The 20,910-nt window shown below is 41.2% G+C and overlaps 1 protein-coding gene and 1 long non-coding RNA gene across 4 annotated transcripts in view; one reads left to right on the forward strand and one right to left on the reverse strand.

Annotated features, from left to right (window-relative positions):
* LIPH (lipase H) overlaps positions 1-11,326 on the reverse strand; it is a 47,656-nt gene extending 36,330 nt beyond the window's left edge. For all 3 annotated transcript variants that reach the window (XR_002337781.2, XM_084990630.1, XM_021069987.2), the window contains exon 1: positions 11,181-11,326. Coding sequence is in view for 1 of the 3 variants with exons in the window: in XM_021069987.2 (XP_020925646.1) it covers positions 11,181-11,229 (49 nt within the window). In the remaining 2 variants the exon portion in view is untranslated. The remainder of the gene's footprint in view (positions 1-11,180) is intronic.
* Positions 1-13,977, forward strand: part of LOC146397644 (uncharacterized) — a 57,585-nt gene extending 43,608 nt beyond the window's left edge. The window contains exon 3 of the long non-coding RNA XR_014824500.1: positions 13,886-13,977. This is a non-coding gene — a long non-coding RNA (uncharacterized LOC146397644). The remainder of the gene's footprint in view (positions 1-13,885) is intronic.
* The last annotated feature ends 6,933 nt before the right edge of the window (positions 13,978-20,910 follow it).

Raw genomic sequence — 20,910 nt, forward strand, 5'->3', positions numbered from 1 at the left:
GCCAAAAAGAAGACAAGAGTGCCTTAGGAAACATTTGTTCTAACTTCTTACGATAAGAATTTAGGAACCGTTTGCCCTGGGCCCCTATTCTCCATGAATCTGCAGTGCACACCCGAGAATTGCAGCTCCCCTATTCTCAGCCTCACAGTAGCCCCTGGGGTCTTTGCCTTTCCTTAATCACATGGGCCCATGCATGTATGTTTCCATTTGAAATTTCTTACAAAGTGTCTAGCACTCAGGAATGAGTGAACTTCCAAAACAGAATGAGCAAAAGCTCAAATAGAAGGTTAAAAATTAAGGAGGCTTTGGAGTTCCCATCATGGCTCAGTGGTTAACGAATCCGACTAGGAACCGTGAGGTTGCAGGCTCGATCCCTGGCCTCGCTCAGCGGGTTAAGGATCCAGCATTGCCGTGAGCTGTGGTGTAGGTTGCAGAGGCGGCTCAGATCCCGTGTTGCTGTGGCTGTGGCATAGGCCAGCGGCTACAGCTCCAATTAGACCCCTAGCCTGGGAACCTCCGTATGCCCCAGGAGTGGCCCAAGAAATGGCAAAAAGACCAAAAAAAAAAAAAAAAAAAAAAATTGAGGAGGCTTCGAAATCCCTCACCCTAGAAACGACATGGTTAAAAATTGAGCCCTAGGAGTTACTACTGTGGTGAAATGGAATTGGCAGTAGCAGCACCAAGACACAGGTTCAATCCCTGGCCAGCACAATGGGTTAAAGGATCCAGCGTTGCCACACCTGTGGGGTAAGTTGCAACTGCAGCTCAGTCTGATCCCTGCCCTGGGAACCCCATATGCTGGGGCAAGTGGGGGGGTGTGGGTGGGGCAAAAAAGAAAAAAAAAATTGAGCCCTAAACTTACATTCCTCCTTTTACTCTACACTGTCTACAAAAAAAACATTGAGCCGTAATTACTTAACATTACTTCTTTTACTCTATTACATAATGCTTACAATGTAAATCCTGTCTTTCTCTTTTTGCTTATTTTCCTTAGCTTTACTGAGATATAATTGACAAATAACATTGTGTGAGTTTAAGGTCTACAATGCAATGACTTAATATATGTATATATTGGAGTTCCTGTCGTGGCTCAGCAATAACGAACCCAACTAGTACTCATATGGAGTTCCTGTCTGTGGCTCAATGGGTATGAATCTGACTGGTATCCAACTAGTATCCATGAGGATGCGGGTTCAATCCCTGGCCCCACTCAGTGGGTTAAGGATCCAGCATTGCCATGAGCTGTGGTGTGGGTTGCACATGGGGCTTGGACCTGGGCGTTGCTCTGGCTGTGGTGTAGGCCGGCTGCTGTAGTAGCTCCCATTCAACCCCTAGCCTGCGAACTTCCCTATGCCGCAGGTGCAACCCTAAGAAGAGCCCCCCCCCCCAAAAGTATATGTTAAGAAATGATTACCACAGTAAGGTTAGCTAACATATTCATCACCTCACAGTTACTTTATGTGTTGTGTCTATGTGTCTGAGATGAGAACATTTAAGATCTACTCTCTTAGCAAATTTCAAATATACAACACAGTGTCATTAATTATAGAGTCACCATGCTGTGCCTTAGATGCCCAGGACTTACTCATCCATGTAAACATTTTCTCTATCTGTTGACCCCTTTGACCCCTTTCATTTTTCTCTTCCTGTAGATTGCTTGCTCCAGGAAAACACAGTCTAAAACTTATCTGGTGCTTGTGGAGTGTTTGATTAGTCATTTTATTAAACAGGAGGAGTCATGGGGTAGGGCTGAGCCTCTGGGTCTTAACCATCAGTAGAGCTGGGTTTTGTTCCTGGTTGTGTGACTGACTCACCAGGCAGCCTGGGGAAATTATATCATCTTTCACTTGTCACCTACTTGCCCCCAGAGTTGGGTGGTGGAGATTGATGAATGAGGTCATCCTGGGGAAGATAGAGATCCCTTTCCAAAGAAGAAGGTTTAGTAACTCTATTTGTTCATTATGAGCCACATGAACACTATTAGGTCAATGTGCCATCAACCACATATCTGAATCCTTGGAAGGACTCCTGAAGTTTGGAGTCAGAGATGTTTTTCCACAGAAACTGCCCATTTTAATGTCTATGGGCTAGTTTAAGCAATCTTTTTGACTTGCTCAGTCCTTACTAAAAGCCCTTCAATTGACAGTTACTGAAAAGCAAGACGGACAGAATAAACAGATTTTTATTTTCACTTGATAGAACCACTGTGACTTCTAGTATTTTTAAATGTCTTTGTTTAAAATTTTTATAATGGCATTGTGTTCTGGGAAAGGCCATTGCTTTTGCTATGTGGATTACCCTGTCTCTTCTTTTCTTTCCTTTATCTTTTCCCCCCATTTATACATTCTTTCTCATCCTGGGAAGTTTGTAGCCTGCTTCCTTTTTTCTGAAGTTGCCCTTTAAAATTTTATATGAAATATTTCATTCTCTATTTCATGGGTTATCCATGTGTAAACTGTAGGTCAGAAGTAGAGTACATGTAAAAATTGCTCCAGATTTAGGTATATTTTTTCTGATTTAAATATCCTCCAATGTGAACTCCTGACAAAAGGAGTTTGGGGCATCTGAAAACTGTAGTCCAGACTGTCATGGAGCATAATTTTTACTTCTGTCATGTGTCCTGCTGCTGACCTTTGTCAGACTGGTTGTCTTTCCTTTTTCTGCTCCAGTCCTTGCTTTACTAACTCAAGACAGCACTTACTGACTCTGATAAACGATGAGGGCCTTAACACACACTCTCCCCTCTGACCCAGTGTCTACCTCCTAATTTTTTCGGCCATGCCTGTGGCATGTGAAGTTCCCTGCCCAGAGATCTAACCCACCCAACAGTGCTAGATTCTTAACCTGCTGAGCCATCAGGGAACGCCACCCTCCTGATTTTTATGTTTTTTAGTTCATCTAGTGATTCCTTTTTTAATTTAAAAATAAATATTTAAGCCCCTATGTACTCGTGCATTGATCACAGAGACTTTCTGTTCTATTTACTGTATCTGTTCTGACTCCTCATTCCCTACCAAGAAAGATGAGAAAGTTATAGCACTTGTATCACCTCTCATACCCTTCTTGACCCCTTCTTTATAACACACACACGCTTTGTGTCCCCATTGTCAAAATACAGTCAACCCTCATTATTTGTAGATTTCATATTTGTGAATTCACCTACTTGTTACAATTTATTTGTAACCCCCAACCTCAAGCATCTGTTATCTCCTGTTTCGTGTCCTGGTAGTTTAGGGGTGCCTCATCCAGGGGACATCCACTCTGCAGGAATGAGGGCCCCCTCTCTGCCTTTCCCTTCATTGGTTTCTCTCCTATCTCCTCCCAGTGGCAGGTAAATCGTGCCACTTGGGAGAGGTCAGCAGGAGACCTCTGGTTTCCATCAGGAGGAGAAAACAATTTGGCCTCCACTTTTCTCAAATCCAACTATGCCAACCACAAAGCTGATTCTTTTAGCTTTGGGTCAACTTCTCAATTGGTTGAAACCCAGAGGGAAGAGGAGTGTGATTGCCACTCAGACCTCAGCAGCAGACTGAGAGCCCTTGAGGGCAGAAACTGTTTCTTTCTTATTTTTAGTAAATTTTAAAAAAATACATAATATTGAATGCATATAAAAGAAAAAGACAGCATGTCTGTGAGAGATAAAGCACAATAATAAACTCTACTGAAGAACTTAAAAAGAATGTATTAGTAACACACCAATATCAATATTTGAGGGGTCTTTGCAATCATTCATAGGCACATGCAGAGTTGACAAAATATCTGAGTTGCCCCAAAGCTACTCTCAGCTGAGGTCAGACACAGCAACACTCTGCCTTCCTTCTCATAACAAATGTCCTTTCCACAGCCTATTTCACCATCGTATTTTTGCTTCTTGTACCTTTTCTTGGTGATTTCACTGTTTAAAACCCCTCAAACATAGTCCTCATGTGCTGGCTGGTATTTCTAAACTCAAGAAGGCATTTTATTTTGTTTTTTATTTGCCTTATTTTTGGTCATGCCCTGTGGCATGCAGAAGTTCCTGGGCCAGGGGTCAAACCCACACCACAAGAGCAACCCGAGCCATAGCAATGACAACACCAGATCCTTAACCCATTGCACCACTACGGAACTCCAATGTTTCTTTTGTTTGATTGTTCAGGGACATTCTTGGATGCAATTTGGTCAGTTACCATTAAAATCGAGTCTATTTTTCAGTTAAAAGGGGGGTGGGAATGTTAGTGGCTAATATATAGTTCCTAAGTTCATTCATATCTGTAAATGAATTCCTTGACCTAAATGATGCTCTGGCTTTAAACCGTATGCTTTCCCCCACAATTTAGAGGTAGTATTGTACTTCCTTCTTGTGTTGAATTCCACCCCAGAGAACTTTTCCCCTTAAATGTTACTTGCTTTCTTCCTACCACAAACCTGAAGCTTTCTTTCCTTATTCTGAAATAACTTCCCCCACTAGCATAGAAGCTCCAAGGTAACTGATCTATTTGTTTATCCATTCTTATATTCCCAATGTCAAGAACCAGGCCTGGCTCAGGATTTCCTTCAATAAATATTTCCTGAGTAAATGAATATAAACCTGTTAACATATTATTCAGCCATGCAGAATGATCTGTATAAATACTATAAAGTGTGTATGATGTAGGAGTTCCCTTGTGGTGCAGTAGATTAAGTATCTGGTGTTGTCACTGCTGTGGCTCAGGTCACAACTGTGGGATGGGCTTGATCCCTGGCCCAGGAACTTCTGCATGCCATGAGTATGGCCAAAAAAAAAAGCATATGATTTAATGTTTATAAAATGAATGAAGTATGAAATGGCACAAGCATTATGACTGAAACTATGTAAAAATATATCTGCAGGTGACAAAGCCTGAAAAACCATGTACAAAAAACAATGGGTCATGCATTCCATTTCCAGTGTTCTTTGTTTAAAATTTCCTCAGGTTATTAACCCTTTTCCCCTCAGAATTAATAACATTTTAAAAAGAAAATATTACAGAAGTTTCCATCATGGTTCAATGGTAACGAACCCAACAAGTATTCATGAGGGTGAGGGTTTGATCCCTGGCCTCACTCAGTGGATTAAGGATCCAGCATTGCCATAAGCTGTGGTGTAGGTCGCAGACACACTCAGATCCTGTGTTGCTGTGGCTGTGGCATAGGCCGGCAGTTACAGCTCCAATTCAGCCCCTAGCTTGGGAACCTCCATATGCTGCGGGTGTGGCCCTAAAAAGACAAAAGAAAAAAATTAGTAATTGTTGATGATGTTGATGAAGAGTTAGGTTAATAGTATTGATCACATGAGGTTGTTATGAAGACTAAATAAAATAAGAAAATCCCTTGGTATGGGATTTGATATAAAATAAGTGCTTAATAAATTCCTTCCTTCCATCATTTTAATTTCCTTAGTCCAACCAAGGATTTTGGAAAAGGGAAGCTTTATTAGCCAGTATACAGGTGACAGTGCTTCTCCTTGACCAGAGAACTGGGTTTGTTTCTGGCTTTGTCATTAACAAGGTAATGGGTCATGAGTTTCCTTATATTAAAATGAGGGGATGAGGAGTTCCCAGTGTGGCCCAGTGGATTAATGATCCATCTCCTCTCTGTGGAGGCACCAGTTGGATTCCCAGCCCAGCGCAGGTGTTTAAGGATCTGGCATTGCCACAGCTGTGGGGTAGGCCGAAGGTGCACCTCGGATTTGATCCCTGGCCCAGGAATTTTCATATGCCATGGGTGTAGCTGAAAAAAAGAATGAGAGGATTGTTCCTCATTCCTTAGCCATTTAGTGGCCTCTAGCATTCCTTTTGGAAATGAAATTCTAAGATCTGCAGGCTAGCTTATTTGAAAAAACAAAATGCATCTACTTAAGAAAACAAATTTCCAGGACTTTCTTACTAACCAAAGACAACCCAAAAATAAAAAAAAAATTAATATATCAAGAAATTTAAATTTCTTTTAATTTTTATTAAAAGACCTGAAAATAACCATACTTACTCTTGTAATTAGAATGTTGATCAGATAGGTGATTTTTTGGCTAAATGCCTCTTAGCTAACAAACTAAACAAACAAAACACATGCTACAATAAGGATGAATCTTGAAAACATTACAATAAGTGAAAGATGCCACTCACAGAAGACCACATAGCATATGGTTCTATTCATATGAAATGTCCAGAGTAGGGAAATAGAGACAGAGAGTAGATTAGTCATTGCTTAGGGCTGAGGGATGGGAGAGATGGGGTGCAATAGCTAAAGGTACTGAGTTTCTTTCTGAGGTTATGAAAGTGTTTTAAAATTGATGAGTTGCATGTGTCTGTGAATATAATAAAAAAACACATTGAATTGTACAATTTAAATGAGTGAATTATATGGTATGTGAATTATATCTCAATAAAACTCTACTTAAAAAATGCCTCCTGATGGAGTTCCCATTGTGGCTCAGCAGGTTATGAACCCGACTAGTATCCATGAGGACATGGGTTTGATCCCTGCCCTCTCTCAGTGGGTTAAGGATTCGGTGTTGCCATGAACTGTGGCATTGCTGTGGCTGTGGTGTAGGCTGGCAGCCATAGTTCCAATTCAGCCTCTAGCCCGGGAACTTCCATACACTGTGGATACAGCCAAAAAAGAAAAAAGGCTTCTATAATTTCATACTTTCATGGAAAGAGTGGAAAAAAAACAATGAAAAGGCTTTTGGAGGTGAGTGGGCAGATGTTTCCCTTTCTCTGTCAAAATCAAATCAGGCTCTCACTTTTCCAATTTGCTTGCTTTCTTCTTGCAAACAAGTTTATAGTCCTCCATTCTCTAGCACTGCAGGCTAAAAAGAGCCCCCACATAGGTCAGTCTGTTGGCAGTGATGGGGGATTATAGCTGTCTCTGTGCAGAATAAATTACTCTTATTCTTAGGCTTAGGGATTAAATAAAACTGTTATTTCGTTTTATCTTTACTGAGAAAATTGGGTTGGTTAGACAAAATGCCTTCTGGGTTGGAATATCTCTTGCTTTTATCCACCAGCCCTATTTCTTTAGGCTACAACCAAGAAAACAGGGAGACATCTATAGCAGTCTCAGCTAGATTCCCTCAGTCAGATCACTGAGAACTCCGCTTTCTTTCTGGTGAAACTTGCATGGGATTCTTTGGCTCTGCATTTGAGAGACACACTGCCCTCAGCTGAATGAAGCTGTCTTGGGGTCATACTCAGTTGTGGCTATTCAGCTTCTGCCTGCTTTGGGAGGAACTGATTTCAGCTCCCACCTCTTTGATTGGGGGAAAACTTCTGCAGCAAGAAGAGACTCATTCACATCCAAAGAGGGGTCTGTGAAGAGAGAAGATGGAATCGCAGACAGAAATAACCCACAGAGGTGGGAAATGTGAGTGTGGCCAAGAGGAGAGAAAGTTCTGAGATCCTATGAGGTAGCAAAGGTAGGTTCCTATTAAACCTCTCACTATGGCCAAGTCAGGTTATTAAAATTAAAACATCAATTTCTCTTAGACCCATGGTTTAGTCCACTAATCTCCAAACCCCAGTGATGGCAGTGACGGCAGAGAAATTCCACATAATTTAACCTTGACGCAGCGTATCTAGTCAGGAAGTAAAGCAGGCAGGACTCTGACTCACACTTCTTACATGTCATATTTTGGGTTCTAAGGCGTGTTCAAGCTGTCCTTGCCCCCACCTCCAAACATGACACAAATGTGTATGAATAACTTCTTTAGAACAGAGGGCCGTAGACAGGTATATTGACTCGATGCTGCTTGAAAACATTTACTGAGCCTCAGACCTAGATTAAGGTTACGTTGTAGAGTATTTTGCCTACTGGGCAGTGAATGCCAGTCAGCATCCAGGACACACAGCTCGCCACATGTCATTTGGTAAAGCCAGGAGCTTTTCAGTAACCCACACTTGAGCACACTCTTAGGTCTGCCTGAAAATACTGTTCTGAAGGAACTTCCAAAAGCCTCAGAAAGAAAAATCTCTTTAGCCCAGATACATTGACTTACAGAAAGTAGAAAATGAGTTAGACTACTTTGAAGAGAGAAGTAGAAGGGGGAGCTGACACGTTGCTACAATAACATTCTATTGATTTTTTTTTTTAAATCTGAAAAGTAACTCAATTTATATATTTTTTAGGCCAAGGACCACACTGCATTTGGCATTTTTAAATCCATCCTGGAGTTCCTGTTGTGGCTCAGGGGGTTAAGAACCTGTCTAGCAACCACGAGGATGGAGGTTCAATCCCTTGCTCAGTGGGTTAAGGATCCCGAGTTGCCGTGAGCTGTGGTGTAGGTCACAGATGTGACTTGGATCCCAAGTTGCTGTGGTGTAGGCCGGCAGTTACAGCTCTGATTCAACCCCTAGGCTGGGAACTTCCATAGGCTGCAGGTGCAGCCCTAAAAAAAAATTCTATCCTGAGCCAGATGGTGATAGGTTCACAGTTGGCCAGGGCCAAAACTGCTGGAATATCTTTGTTTCTCTTTTACTTGGGGCAGAGATAGGCAAGAAACATATGGGCAAAATGCCCTCTGTTTTTAGCCACCAGCTTATATTTCTTTAGGATATAACTGAGAAAATAAATGAAATGCCAGATTTCCTCACTCTTATCCCTAATCATGGGCATAAATTCATAATGTACATTCATACGCCACCACCCCCCATTCACATTTGCCTCCTTTCTGTTGGAAAAAGATGGATGAGTCTTTCTCTCTCACAGTCTCTTTCTCACACCCCCTCCCCCACGCCCACACACATTCACACACACAGACTTATACATCAATACAAAGAAGACTGCCAATATTCGAGGAAATAACCCTCTGGTTTGGGCACTAAGCTATTTTCTCCAGGAAAATACCTACCTAGTTTTACACAAGTTGCCGTAAGTCAAAATATGAAGTTGCCGTCGTGGCTCAGTGGTAAATGAACCTAAGATCCATGAGGACTCAGGTTCGAACCCTGGCCTCTCTCAGTGGTTAAGGATCCGGCGTTGCCATGCGCTGTGGTGTAGTTTGCAGGCTCGGATCTGGTGTGGCTATAGCTCTGGCATGGGCTGACAGCTGTAGGTCTGATTAGACCCCTAGCCTGGGAACCTCCATATGCCTCAGGTGTGGCCCTAAAAAGATGAAAGACAAAAATAAGTAAGTGAATTTAAGTTGAACTTAAAAATATATATATGGATAGCAGAGTACCTTTTAAAAAGGCTTATGACAAAGCAGCCTTAATTTAGAGCAATATTTATCAGCTTGTGTTCCTTGAAACCACCTGCAAACTGAAACACCTTGAGAGTTTGTTTAAAATGCATATTCCAGGACCTCACCCCAGACCCACTGAGTCTGGGTCTCTGGTGATAGAGTTTGCATTTTTAACAAATTCCTCAAATGATTCCAGTGCATATACTAGAGTCTGCTAGCCATTCCCTTCCACACTGGTAAGAGTATGACAAACATTCCTATCATAATTTCCCAAAGTTTAAAACAACAAAGTAAAAATCGCCGAAAGTGAATGACTTGTATTCTTGGGATTTCAGAATCGTATCTCAATCACTTGCTAATTTTTGGACCGCAAGCCAAGGAAGGAGAAAACAAAAACCAATGTATTTGTGGCTGATAAGATCTGCATATTATTCAGTGCCCTCCCTCATGAAAGTTCTAAGTTCAAGGTTTTGCAGATACTGAGAAGTCTGAATCTAGCTTACAGCTATAATTACTTTTTTTTTTTTTTCCCTCTAGCTATGGACACTTTGTGGTGTATTCCTATCTGCTTAGATTCTATCATGCAGCAATGAGTCTGATTTAAAACAAGATTTTACTGATGAGATAACATTAAGTAAAAAGGCAGGTCACAAAAAAAAAATTAAGTTCCAGCTTTGTAAACCGAGGTATGTATAATGGGAGACTGGAAGACAGTACTCACAAATTATCATCAGGTTTTTGTGTTAAGGCTTATCACACCCCTTAAGCTAGCTCTAAATTTATTTCATTTAAAAATATTTTAAGTGATAATAAACTTTAAAGTATTGACTTAAAAATACTATCACTAGTTTAATTTTAACTTATTGCTAAATCAATTTCAAAAGCACACATTAAGATAAAATTATTTATAAGCCTGAAATCCTAATACAACTATTTTAATTTTTCCTTTTCTCTTCCAAACTGTATTTACAGGCATACATACATGATTTTAGCATAGTTGTAGTCTTAGTTTACCTACAAATTTGAGTTTCAACTTTTTTGACTTTGCATATTTTATAAATGTTTGAACATTTCTAGGTAGCTTCAGAATTATTTTAAAGGCTATGATTTTTAAAAGTTGATACACTGTACTTTATCCATTCCTGCATGTAAGAACAGTTCTACTGTATCTAGTTTCAATTTATATGTTACTATAAATAAACATAGTTAGAATCATCTTTGTATACAAGGTTCTTTCTTTTTTCTTTTATATTTCCTTAGAATAAATTCCCAGTAATAGTTTTTACTAGTTCAAAGGGCATGAACATTTTTCATGGGTCCTAATATATAACATATTTTCCTTCAGAAAAATTGTACCAATCTTCTATCTTCATTACCATAAAATATATGAAAAGTCCTGGATTCCTAAAAAGCTGAGAAGTGTTGAGCTTTTGTTTAAAAAAAAGCACTTTATTTTTGTTACATTGCTATGTACATTACTGTTTTAATTTTTATTTCTTCATTATGATAAATAATTTTAAGTTATCAATATACCAGGCACCATTTCAAAAGGTTTACACATATAAAAGCATGTTTTTTTATTAAGAATAATTTAAATAAACCCTTGATGCATGAAAGCTATAAAAACCTATCCTTTCTGTATTAGGTATTATAGTAAAATAAAATTTAAAATCCCAGAAAATAAATGCTCTTATTTCATAGAAGTGGAAAGGCACAGACGATTTAACTATGAAAGAAAATAACACTTTTCTAAATTTTTCAGTGTATTTAATTTTTGTACATCTGAAAAACAGGCTAATTCAAAGGAATAATCGTTTCTTTTACTACTGAAGAAAATATTTTTTTTTTCAGAATTAGAAAGTTCATTGAATCCTCATCTTCTTTCCTGAAAAACGACCTTGTGAAACTTAAAAAGTCCAGTGAAGGATCTGGGATGATAAAATGACAGCAATACAAAATTAATTAATAAATAATTAAGAAAACCATTCAATAAGTGACCTACCTGATCTCACCAAGCACGTCAAACTAATGAGGAAAAATAATTTCAGCATATGGGAACTGGAGACAGAGTGTGTCACATTCACAAGGAGAATGAGTTCCTTCCCAGAGCCTTAGACTTTCCACTCAGAGAGCTCAGATAACTAATGCAGAGGTGTGGTGACAACAGGAAGTTCCCAAGGGACTGCAGGCCAGTCCCAAGCCTTTCAGGATCTGTGACTCCTCCTCTTTTCAATAAAAGGTCAGGTACATTCCTGCTTACACAATTTTATGCATATCTTAATATCATAATACATATTTGCAGAATGACTAATTTCAGCATATGGGAACTGGAGACAGAGTGTGTCACATTCACAAGGAGAATGAGTTCCTTCCCAGAGCCTTAGACTTTCCACTCAGAGAGCTCAGATAACTAATGCAGAGGTGTGGTGACAACAGGAAGTTCCCAAGGGACTGCAGGCCAGTCCCAAGCCTTTCAGGATCTGTGACTCCTCCTCTTTTCAATAAAAGGTCAGGTACATTCCTGCTTACACAATTTTATGCATATCTTAATATCATAATACATATTTGCAGAATGACATGTTCAAAATAGTTTCATTCTTTGTGGGCGGTTTATTAGTTGTTTGGCTTGGTGTGTTGAAATCAAGTGTGAGCTGAGATAGTTTCCTCTCTTGTTCTTGTGAATGAAACAAATCCAGTTGGTCTTCTGTTGGCCTCTGTATACAAAACTACTTGTTATGTTTATTCACACACTCATTCTTCATAGGGTAGTCTTTAGATTTTATTAAGAACATTTTATTTGAGTTCCCTTGTGGCTCAGCAGGTTAAAGTTCCCGAGCTGTCACTGCTGTGGCTCTGGTTACTATAGTGGTGCAAACCACATGCTGCTGGTGTGGCCAAAAAAAAAAAAAAAGAACAATTTCTCAAGCCATGTACCTATATTTCTAGATTTGAAAAAATATGCTTTAGATTAAAGGAAACTTTAAACATGTTACTGTATATTTTTTCCCATCCAGAGTTCTCATCTTTCTCTTAGTTCTTCTTCTTCCCCCTCTTCCTTCTTCTTCCCCTTTTTAAAGGAAAAGTAGATGAAAAAGTTTTAAAAAAAGGACTACACCAGGAAGTTCTCTTGTGGTGCAGCAGGTTAAGGCACCACAACTACGGCATCTAGCGCAAGTTTGATCCCTGGCCCTACCTAAAAGTTGGAAGTAACTAGATTTCATAGCTTCGTAGCTACAAGGTGATTTAATTCTCCCTCTGGTGGAGTGTTGCAACACTTACTTAGGCTTGTGGTGGGGATCTGATGAGCTGAAAAATAGACTGATAAATAAAAACAGAAACAACTTAAGAACACATTTTCAGGAATTCTGGTTGTGGCTCAGCAGTAACGAACCAGAGTTGTATCCATGAGGACGAGGGTTCGATCCCTGGGCCTTGCTCAGTGGGTTAAGTATCTGGTGTTGCTATGAGCTGTGGTGTAGGAGGCAGTGAGTTGTAGCTCCAATTTGACCCCTAGCCTGGGAACTTTCATATGTGGCAGGTGCTGCCCTAAAAAGCTAAACAAACAAACAAACAAAAAAGCCATTTTCATCCAAAGCCTCAGGAGGCAAAAACCACTAGTCATTTAGCATTGCTGATCTGAATTACATGTTTATGAAGTGACAGCATTTCTTATGTAGGTTTATCAGTTCTCTGTCCCTGCACCCCATTTAAATTGCAGGGGATTCCTTTCAGGAAGTATATTCTAGCAATTCTGTTCAAGGAATCTGTACATAAGAATTGCAGGGGGAGCTTTTAAGAGTATTATGTAAAGGAGTTCCTGTGTGGCTCAGCAGGTTAAGAATCCAACAGTTGGATCCCCGGCCAAGAAACTTCCATATGCACGGTCACACCTTAGACCTAATGAATGCCACAATTCCCCTAGCAGTGGGCCACTGACCAGGGTTCAAATCCCATGTTTTCCACCTACTAGTATTGTGGACTTAAGCAAAACATTTAACTCACCTAACTCTTAGTTTTCTTAATTGTAAAATGAAGATAAGAGGGAGTTCCCATCATGGCTCAGTAGTAACAAACCCGACTAGTATCCATGAGAATGTGGGCCTTGCTCAGTGGTTTAAGGATCCAGCATTGCTGAGAGCTATGGTGTAGGTCACAGACCAGGCTCAGATCCTGAATTGCTGTGGCTGTGGTGTAGGCTGGCAGTTGAAGCTCCGATTCGACCCCTAGGCAGGGAATTTCCAAATGCTGCAGGTGCAGCCCTAAAAAGACAATCAATCTATCTTTTTTTTTTTTTTTTTTTTTTTTTTGCTTTTTAGGGCCGCACCTGCAGCATCTGGAAGTTCCCAGGCTAGGGGTCGAATTGGAGCTGCAGCTGCCCGCTTACGTCACAGCCACAGCAAGCTGTGTCTGCAACCTATACCACAGCTCATGGCAATGCCAGGTCCCCGACCCACTGAGCAGGGCCAGAGATTGAACCTGCATCCTCATGGATGCTAGTCGGATTCGTCTCCGCTGAGCCATGATGGGAACTCCTCAATCAACCAATCAAAGATAATAAAACTGCACATCTCACCAGGTTGTTATATGGTTTAAATGAGGTATTGTAAATAATGTTCTTGACACTGCACTTACTACCAAGGTAAGTGCATTCGAGGCTATCATTAGTACCTAACTGGTCACAAAACCTGTGCCTTTCCCTCCCCTCAGAAGGTAGGCTGCACAGAAGTGAGAAGAGGATCAGGTGGAGAAGCATGTGGGAGTGCAGGAATGAAGAGCACCTTTTAGCAGTGATGTTTCAGGTAAATAATTTTAGCCAGCACCGAAGTCAGTTTTTGCCTTTTGTCTCCTGCTTGGAGAAATAATTAGGATACATAAATAGGAAAACCAAACAGGTGACCTACTAGCTTTTTAATTTTTCCATTTGCAATAAGCTTTACTAATTTGAAAACAACTGCCCTCTGGAACAAAAGGAGAATTGTTTCACATTCTCTTAGAATGTGTTAAGAATGCATTGTCCTTGTTGAACCAGTGTACTTGTCTGATAAAAAATTGTTGAACTTCTGTCAGTTTTAGTACCATGCCAAGTGTTTATCTAGGCAGAGCCAACGTATGTTTTCCTGGAAACTAGCCAATTATAGGAGTAAGAATCATTTCCGTTGGGAGGCCTCTTTGTATTACTGTGAATGATTTTGCTGCTGGGGGCACAGAAAGTCCCCTAACTTCCTAGCTCTGTGTGCTCCTTCCTCCTTCCAGCATTCAACACAGCACAAGAATCAGTGGGAGAACTTATCCCCACTCTTTTGGATTAGTGAAAAATATCAAATATAAACAAATATAAAACATTCCAAAGGCTGGGGATGATCACCCTGACACCTCTCACTTGAGGTTCAAGTTTGGAAAGATAAGTGAGGAAGGGCGGAACAGAGAATGAGTAATACAGAGGTGGCACAAGGAGTCTTTGAGGTGGATTACTTCCTTCTCTTGATTGTGGTGGTGATGGTACGAATCTACGTGGGGGATAAGTTTGCTTAAAACCACACACACACACCTACCAGAGCATATAACAGTGTGTATATATTCTAAGCAAGGTCTATGATTTTATCAAAATCAATTTTCTGGGTTCGATTGTGTGTTCTCGTTGTATAAGATGTTACAATTGTAGGAAACCAAGTCAGTGTATAAGGGACATCCCTGTAGTATTTTTGCAACTCACAGTTTTCCTCCTTTCCACTTTAGTATTGCGTATTGACTCTTTTTTTTTTTTAAATCTGGAAATCACTTGCTACAGAGAACAGAGTAGAAAGAGACAGGCAAGCTTACAAATGCATGGACAGGAAAAACAGGTATGGAAGTGTCATAGAACAGAGGGGAGGTGGTTTTATAACTCTCATTGGCTTCGGCAATCAGGAAAGTTGACCTCTGTCCCCTCCCACCCTGGTTGAGGCCTCCACGCTGGTATATGACTCACTGTAATGTACTTTTGTCCTTTCATCCACATCAGTGACCCACATCTCTCACTTGAGGTTCAAGCTTGGAAAGATAAGTCTGTTTCCTTGAATCATATTCTATAAGGAGGTCAAGGTAACTTTTCCCAAATCCATGTTTCATTTCTTCATTACTTCATTTATTGAACATTTAAAATAATGTAATAATAATAATGAAAAAATAGGAGATGGCTCTTTCCCTCAAGGAGACAGATACTTTACTATTGCTATTACTCCTACCATGCTTACTACTACTACTATACCTATACCTACTACTACAATACAATATAATATAGAGATATGGGCACACAGTCCATAGAACTGAGAAGAAAGCAGTAAGATGCTAGAAATCCCAGAAGGAGCCATGGGAAAAGTTCCACTCAGGAAGTGTCTTTTGGGAGTTCCCATCGTGGCTAAGCGGTTAGCAAACCCAACTAGTATCCATGAGGACGCGTGTTTGATCCCTGGCCTCTCTCAGTGGGTTAAGGATCCTGAGTTGCTGTGGCTGTGGCAGGCAGCTACAGCTCTGATTCGACTCCTAGCCTGGGAACCTCCATATGTCTCAGGCGTGGCCCCAAAAAGACCAAAAAAAAAAAAAAAAAAAAAGTGATTTTTTGAGCCAGGTTTCAAAGACCAAGTAGGAGAGTTTACCAGGTGAAGGAGGAGGAAGCAAGGAATTCCAGGCAGAAGGAATAAACTTGGAGGCATAAAAGAAGTGTGGATTGAGGAGTTCCTGTCGTGGCTCAGTGGTTAACGAATCCAAATAGAAACCATGAGGTTGCGGGTTCCATCCCTGGCCTTGCTCAGTGGGTTAAGGATCCGGCATTGCTGGGAGCTGTGGTGTGGGTCGCAGACGCGGCTCGGATCCCACGTTGCTGTGGCTCTGGCGTAGGCTGGCGGGTACAGCTCCTGATTCGACCCCTAGCCTGAGAACCTCCATATGCCGCCGGAGGGACCCAAGAAATGGCAAAAAGACCAAACAAACAAACAAACAAACAAACAAGTGTGGATTGAGACTGTGGTGTGTATGAACAGGGAATAATTTGAAGACAGGTTGTGAAAAATTTGTCATGCTTAGGATATTGGATTTCATCTTCAAGGAAGTGGGAACTTAGCTTTTTTCTTGTTCATTACTTATATGTTAATATATTACTACTATGTAATAATACATATATGCAATGACTAATATGTTATAGATATGATAATATATAATAAATGCAATAACAAATATATAATAATATATTTATGTCAACTTAAAAACAGTATGTGAATAATTTTTTTAGTAGTTCATTACAAAACAAGGAGGAAAATGTCTACCTACTACTTTTCTGTCCTAAGAAGTATTTTTCATGGAATAGAGCTACTTTGTTTTAGGAATCATAATTTCCTTACAATGTATCAAACAAAATCAGATCAAGTCCAGTGCTTTCAGTAACTGCTTGTTTTTGGAGTGCTGTTCAGAACATTTCAAGGAGAGACTGACTGCTCTAGCAAGGACGCATATTGGCAAAACACAGGCAAAACGCTTTTCATTTACTAAAAGGTCATTAGAAAAGAAGGAATCAATAAAAAATGTCAGAGAAAAGTTCAATATTTAAAGTTTCCTGGTACCATGCTTTTTAGATGTGTTTGGAACTTAAACTGTTGTTTTAAAATCTATTAGGGAGTTCCCATTGTGGCACAGTGGAAACAAATCCGACTAGTATCCATGAGGATGTAGTTTAATCCCTGGCCTCACTCAGTGGGTTAAGGATCTGGAATTGCCATGAGCTGTTGTGTAGGTTGCAGACTCGGCTGGCAGCTCAGATCCGAGCAAGCTGCTGTGGCTGTGTGGCTTATGGCCTAGCCCAACAGCTGTAGCTCCGATTTGACCCCTAGCCTGGGACTTCCGTATGCTGCTGGTGCGGCCCTAAAAAAGCATAAATAAATAAATAAATAAATAAATAAAATCTACTATTAGAGTCAGGTTTGTTTTTATTTTTATTTAGCTGGCTTCCCAAGCATTGGTCATAGGAATTCTATACCTTTAGACAATTATTCCTTGGAGCATGCAGAGTTGTCTTTGTGAGAAGCAAAACTCTATGGAAAAGTCTACCCCTGTAATTTGGAAAGTCTCTCCGTGTAACTTTTGACTTGGACCTCCATTTGGAATCATCGTGAAGGATTTGAGGGGCTCATGCTCTCTAGATGAGGAAGGTGTTTCTTACCAGGCAGCTTCCTTCTCTTCTGGCTGCACCTCAACTGCACATAGAGGTACCTGTATCTCTTTTTGAGGTTCTCCCTAGGGCAATCCAAAGAGAATTTTAGGGTTGCCACATATACTTTAAGTCAGACTTACTGTAAATAAACCTTCCAAATTTGGTGAAAGTCAACCCAACCATTTTTAGTGGCTCAGTAACAGAAAACTAGAAAGGTAATAACTTCTACATTTACTTTCCTTAATAAATAAGAACAATAATATAAATTTATCTTCCTTAACAACAACAGAACAACCAAAAAAGACAGAAAGAGAGATCCTAAAAATAGAAGGGGGACAGGGTAGAAGAGGAGGCAGCTGTTGCAATGTTATGAGAAATGATCAAGCCCTGAGCCACAGTAATTTTTTTTTCCTTTTTTTTTTTCTGATACTGGTAGCATGTAGAAGTTCTGGCTCTAGGAATAGAAACTGAGCCGGATCCTTACTGCTGAGCCACCAGGGAGCTCCTGAACAACAGTAATTTTGATGGGTTTGTGTTACTGAATTGGTTATAAGGACCCGCACTTGGGCCCTAACCCTGCCAAAGCCCCCTGCCTTAACTGGGAGGGTTCTTTTTCTTTTCGGATTTGACAGCCAAAAACAAAACAGATGCTGAGACTGAAATGGTACAAGCATTATTTGATGGCCGGAGAATGGAGAAGTAGGAATTTAGTTTGCACATTAACTTCTCAAGCTGCCTCAGCCTGCGACACCTTGTGTATAGGAGGGTCTAGGTAATAGGAGGGAATTGAGTAAAAAGAGGGAAGATTATTCAGGATTTATCTGAGAATGGGGGTGTGGTATGCTGGGAACTGGGACAACACCCATTTTCAGTCCTTGTATGGGTTCTTCCAGCTGTTGCCATGGCAACCGACAACTGTCAGGGCTTGGGTGGGTATGCTATTTAGCATGCAAATGTATTACAATGAGCATATAATGAGATTCAAGGTCTCCTGGAGGTCAGGTTTTCTGCCATCTTGGGCCTGGTGGGTTCTAACTAGTTTTGGTGCTCTCCGTTTTTTCTTTTCTAGGGGTTTTCTGTAAAACTTGGATCACCCTTCCGTGCAGCTTAGTTCCCTCAGTGAAGGGGGAGGGTTAGAGCTCAAGGTGAGCAGCCTTAGAAAGGGGAAGGGACAGATTTGTGGTAAATGTAGGATGCAGAAGTGGCAAGTTAAATGACTTTTTAGATATGAGAAGGAAGTGGAGGGAAGAGAAACACTGAACACTTAGCTATGCTGGGCCTTGAAGTAAGCCCTTCACATACATAAACTTGTTTATTGTGCCCACAGATCTGAGAGGCAGGTTTGATGAACTCTGTTTTACAGATTCAGAAATAGACTTAGGGAAGGCCTGGTGCTGTTATTTCTCCACATTAGGCAGGCCAAGCCATTTGCAGTTGATGTGAACAAATGTAATGAAATCTAGGACAAGACAGCTCTACCTGCTTTTGGCATAACAAAGCCAAAGTTATTATCAGACAGATTGAATAAGACCACGAGTTCCCCTTGTGGCGCAGCAGAAACAAATCCGACTAGGAACCATTAGGTTGCAGGTTCCATCCCTGGCCTTACTCAGTGGGTTAAGGATCAGGCATTGCCAAGAGCTGTGGTGTAGGTTGAAGACTTGGTTCAGATCCTGCATTGCTGTGGCTGGGGCGAAGGCTGGCAGCTGTAGCTCTGATTCGACCCCTAGTCTGGGAACCTCCGTGTGCTGAGGGTGCGGCCATAAAAAGACAAAAGACAAAAAAAAAAAAAAAAAAAAAAAGACCAGAAGACCAAAAGGACATGTTTTTCTTGAGTACCAGAGGAGTTGGTGCCTGGAAGGGAATTAATCTTCAAAGTGGTGAGCCTTGTTAGATTTTAGGTACATTAGGCCCAAGCCAACATCTCCTCTATGGGCCCCTACCCCCTCCCATCAAAAGGCCCAGATCTCCCTTCCAACAGGGGTCAGCAAAAACAAAGCTGAGAGGAAATCTTTCAGCACTCCAAGAATGCAGGCAAAGGGAAAATCTGCAAGACTAAAGAACGGATTGGAGGGCTGGGTTTTCATTGTTCTGTGGAGAGGAGGTAGGTTTTGAGAAAGATGGGGGAGGGGCGCTGATAAGGCCTGAAGGAGAGGATCTCCACCGGAGGAAGGGGATCTTTTTGGAAAACTAGGGCAATCGGGTGAAATACCCTACAAAAACTTAAGCCATGAGGTTGTGCTCCTCTGCCGGTGCACGGGTGCAAGTTATTCAAACCAAGAGCAGAAACCTCAACATCCTTGTAACTCCCTGTGATTTTGGAGTTCTCCTCTGGGCCTCCGGTGAAGAGTTCCTGGGTCTGGGAATGGCTGCAGAAGGGGTGGATTTGGGAGTAAGGATAATCCCACTCCTTGGTCAGTGGATGGACAGTGGTCCTTACCTCTACTGTGGACGACAGGACATCGAAGGCACCAACTGGCAGACAAGACCCAAGCGGAAGCGACTGTAAGGCTGAATCCCCTTTCTTTCTCCACTTCAGAGGGTGACTAGAGACACTAAGAGGACACAAAGTGGTGGGGGTGGGGGGTTGTGCTCATGGAAGGGCTGGCATAGTTATTGTTTGTTGATGAGGTCCAGAGATATGGACTGAGGTCTGTAATTCCAAAGCCCTCCGACTTTTCTTGGCGGGTGACCGACATTCCAGTATTGGGTACTTGCTCCAATGAGGCAGAAAAAAAAATACGTTGTGATGTTGTACTAGACTTCTCTGTAACATGATGCCAATGTTTCTTAAATCTTAGTGGCCAGGACCTGGGAGAAAGTGCTATTCTAAAGCAACCTCGGAGTGTTCTGGTTTATGTTTCGAATGAAGGCCACTCCTTTGTTTTGGAGAATTCCTTCCTGATACTTAAGTGTTCTTGGTTTGACAAAAGCAAAGACCAGCTTTTATAGTAGAAGGGACTTTTGGGACACAGCTGAACTGCCCTGCTGGTAGCCTTCTTCATCATCTTCTTCTTCTTCTTCTTTTTTTGTCTCTTTAAGGCTGTACTCACGGCTTGTGGAGGTTCTTAGGCAAGGGGTCCAGTCGGGGCTGTAGCTGCCGGCCTAGGCCACAGCCACAGCAACACCAGATCCGAACTGCGTCTGTGACCTACACCACAGTTCGTGGCAACGCCGGATCCTTAACCCACTGAGCGGGGCCAGAGATTGAACTTGTGTCCTCATGGATACTAGTCACATTTGTTTCTGCTGAGCCATGATGGGAACTCCCTAGATGCTGTATTTGTAATAGCCACTTCTAAACTTTCTCAGCTTTGTAATTCTCCTGTTATTCCCAGACTATCTGTAATGGCCTGGTATTAGCTATATTTTAGGGAATTGAGGGAGGAGCCCATGCCCACATTTAGGATTTGCTTCTACCCTCCAGGAACTGCTCCTATCCCCAGCCCAGGCCAGAGTGGTGGGTAGCCACAGGTGGGTAGCTGGTGGTTCTGTGGCTCTAGGAGGTGGCTTGCTGCAGAAAAATATTTATTGAACAAGGATGAGACTG

The sequence above is a fragment of the Sus scrofa genome, chromosome 13 (genome assembly GCF_054392235.1).
Source record: "Sus scrofa isolate SSC_HxYL_T2T_F1_AM1 chromosome 13, Sscrofa_HxYL_maternal_Yorkshire_Landrace_v2.0, whole genome shotgun sequence".
In the NCBI taxonomy this organism is placed as follows: domain Eukaryota; kingdom Metazoa; phylum Chordata; class Mammalia; order Artiodactyla; family Suidae; genus Sus; species Sus scrofa.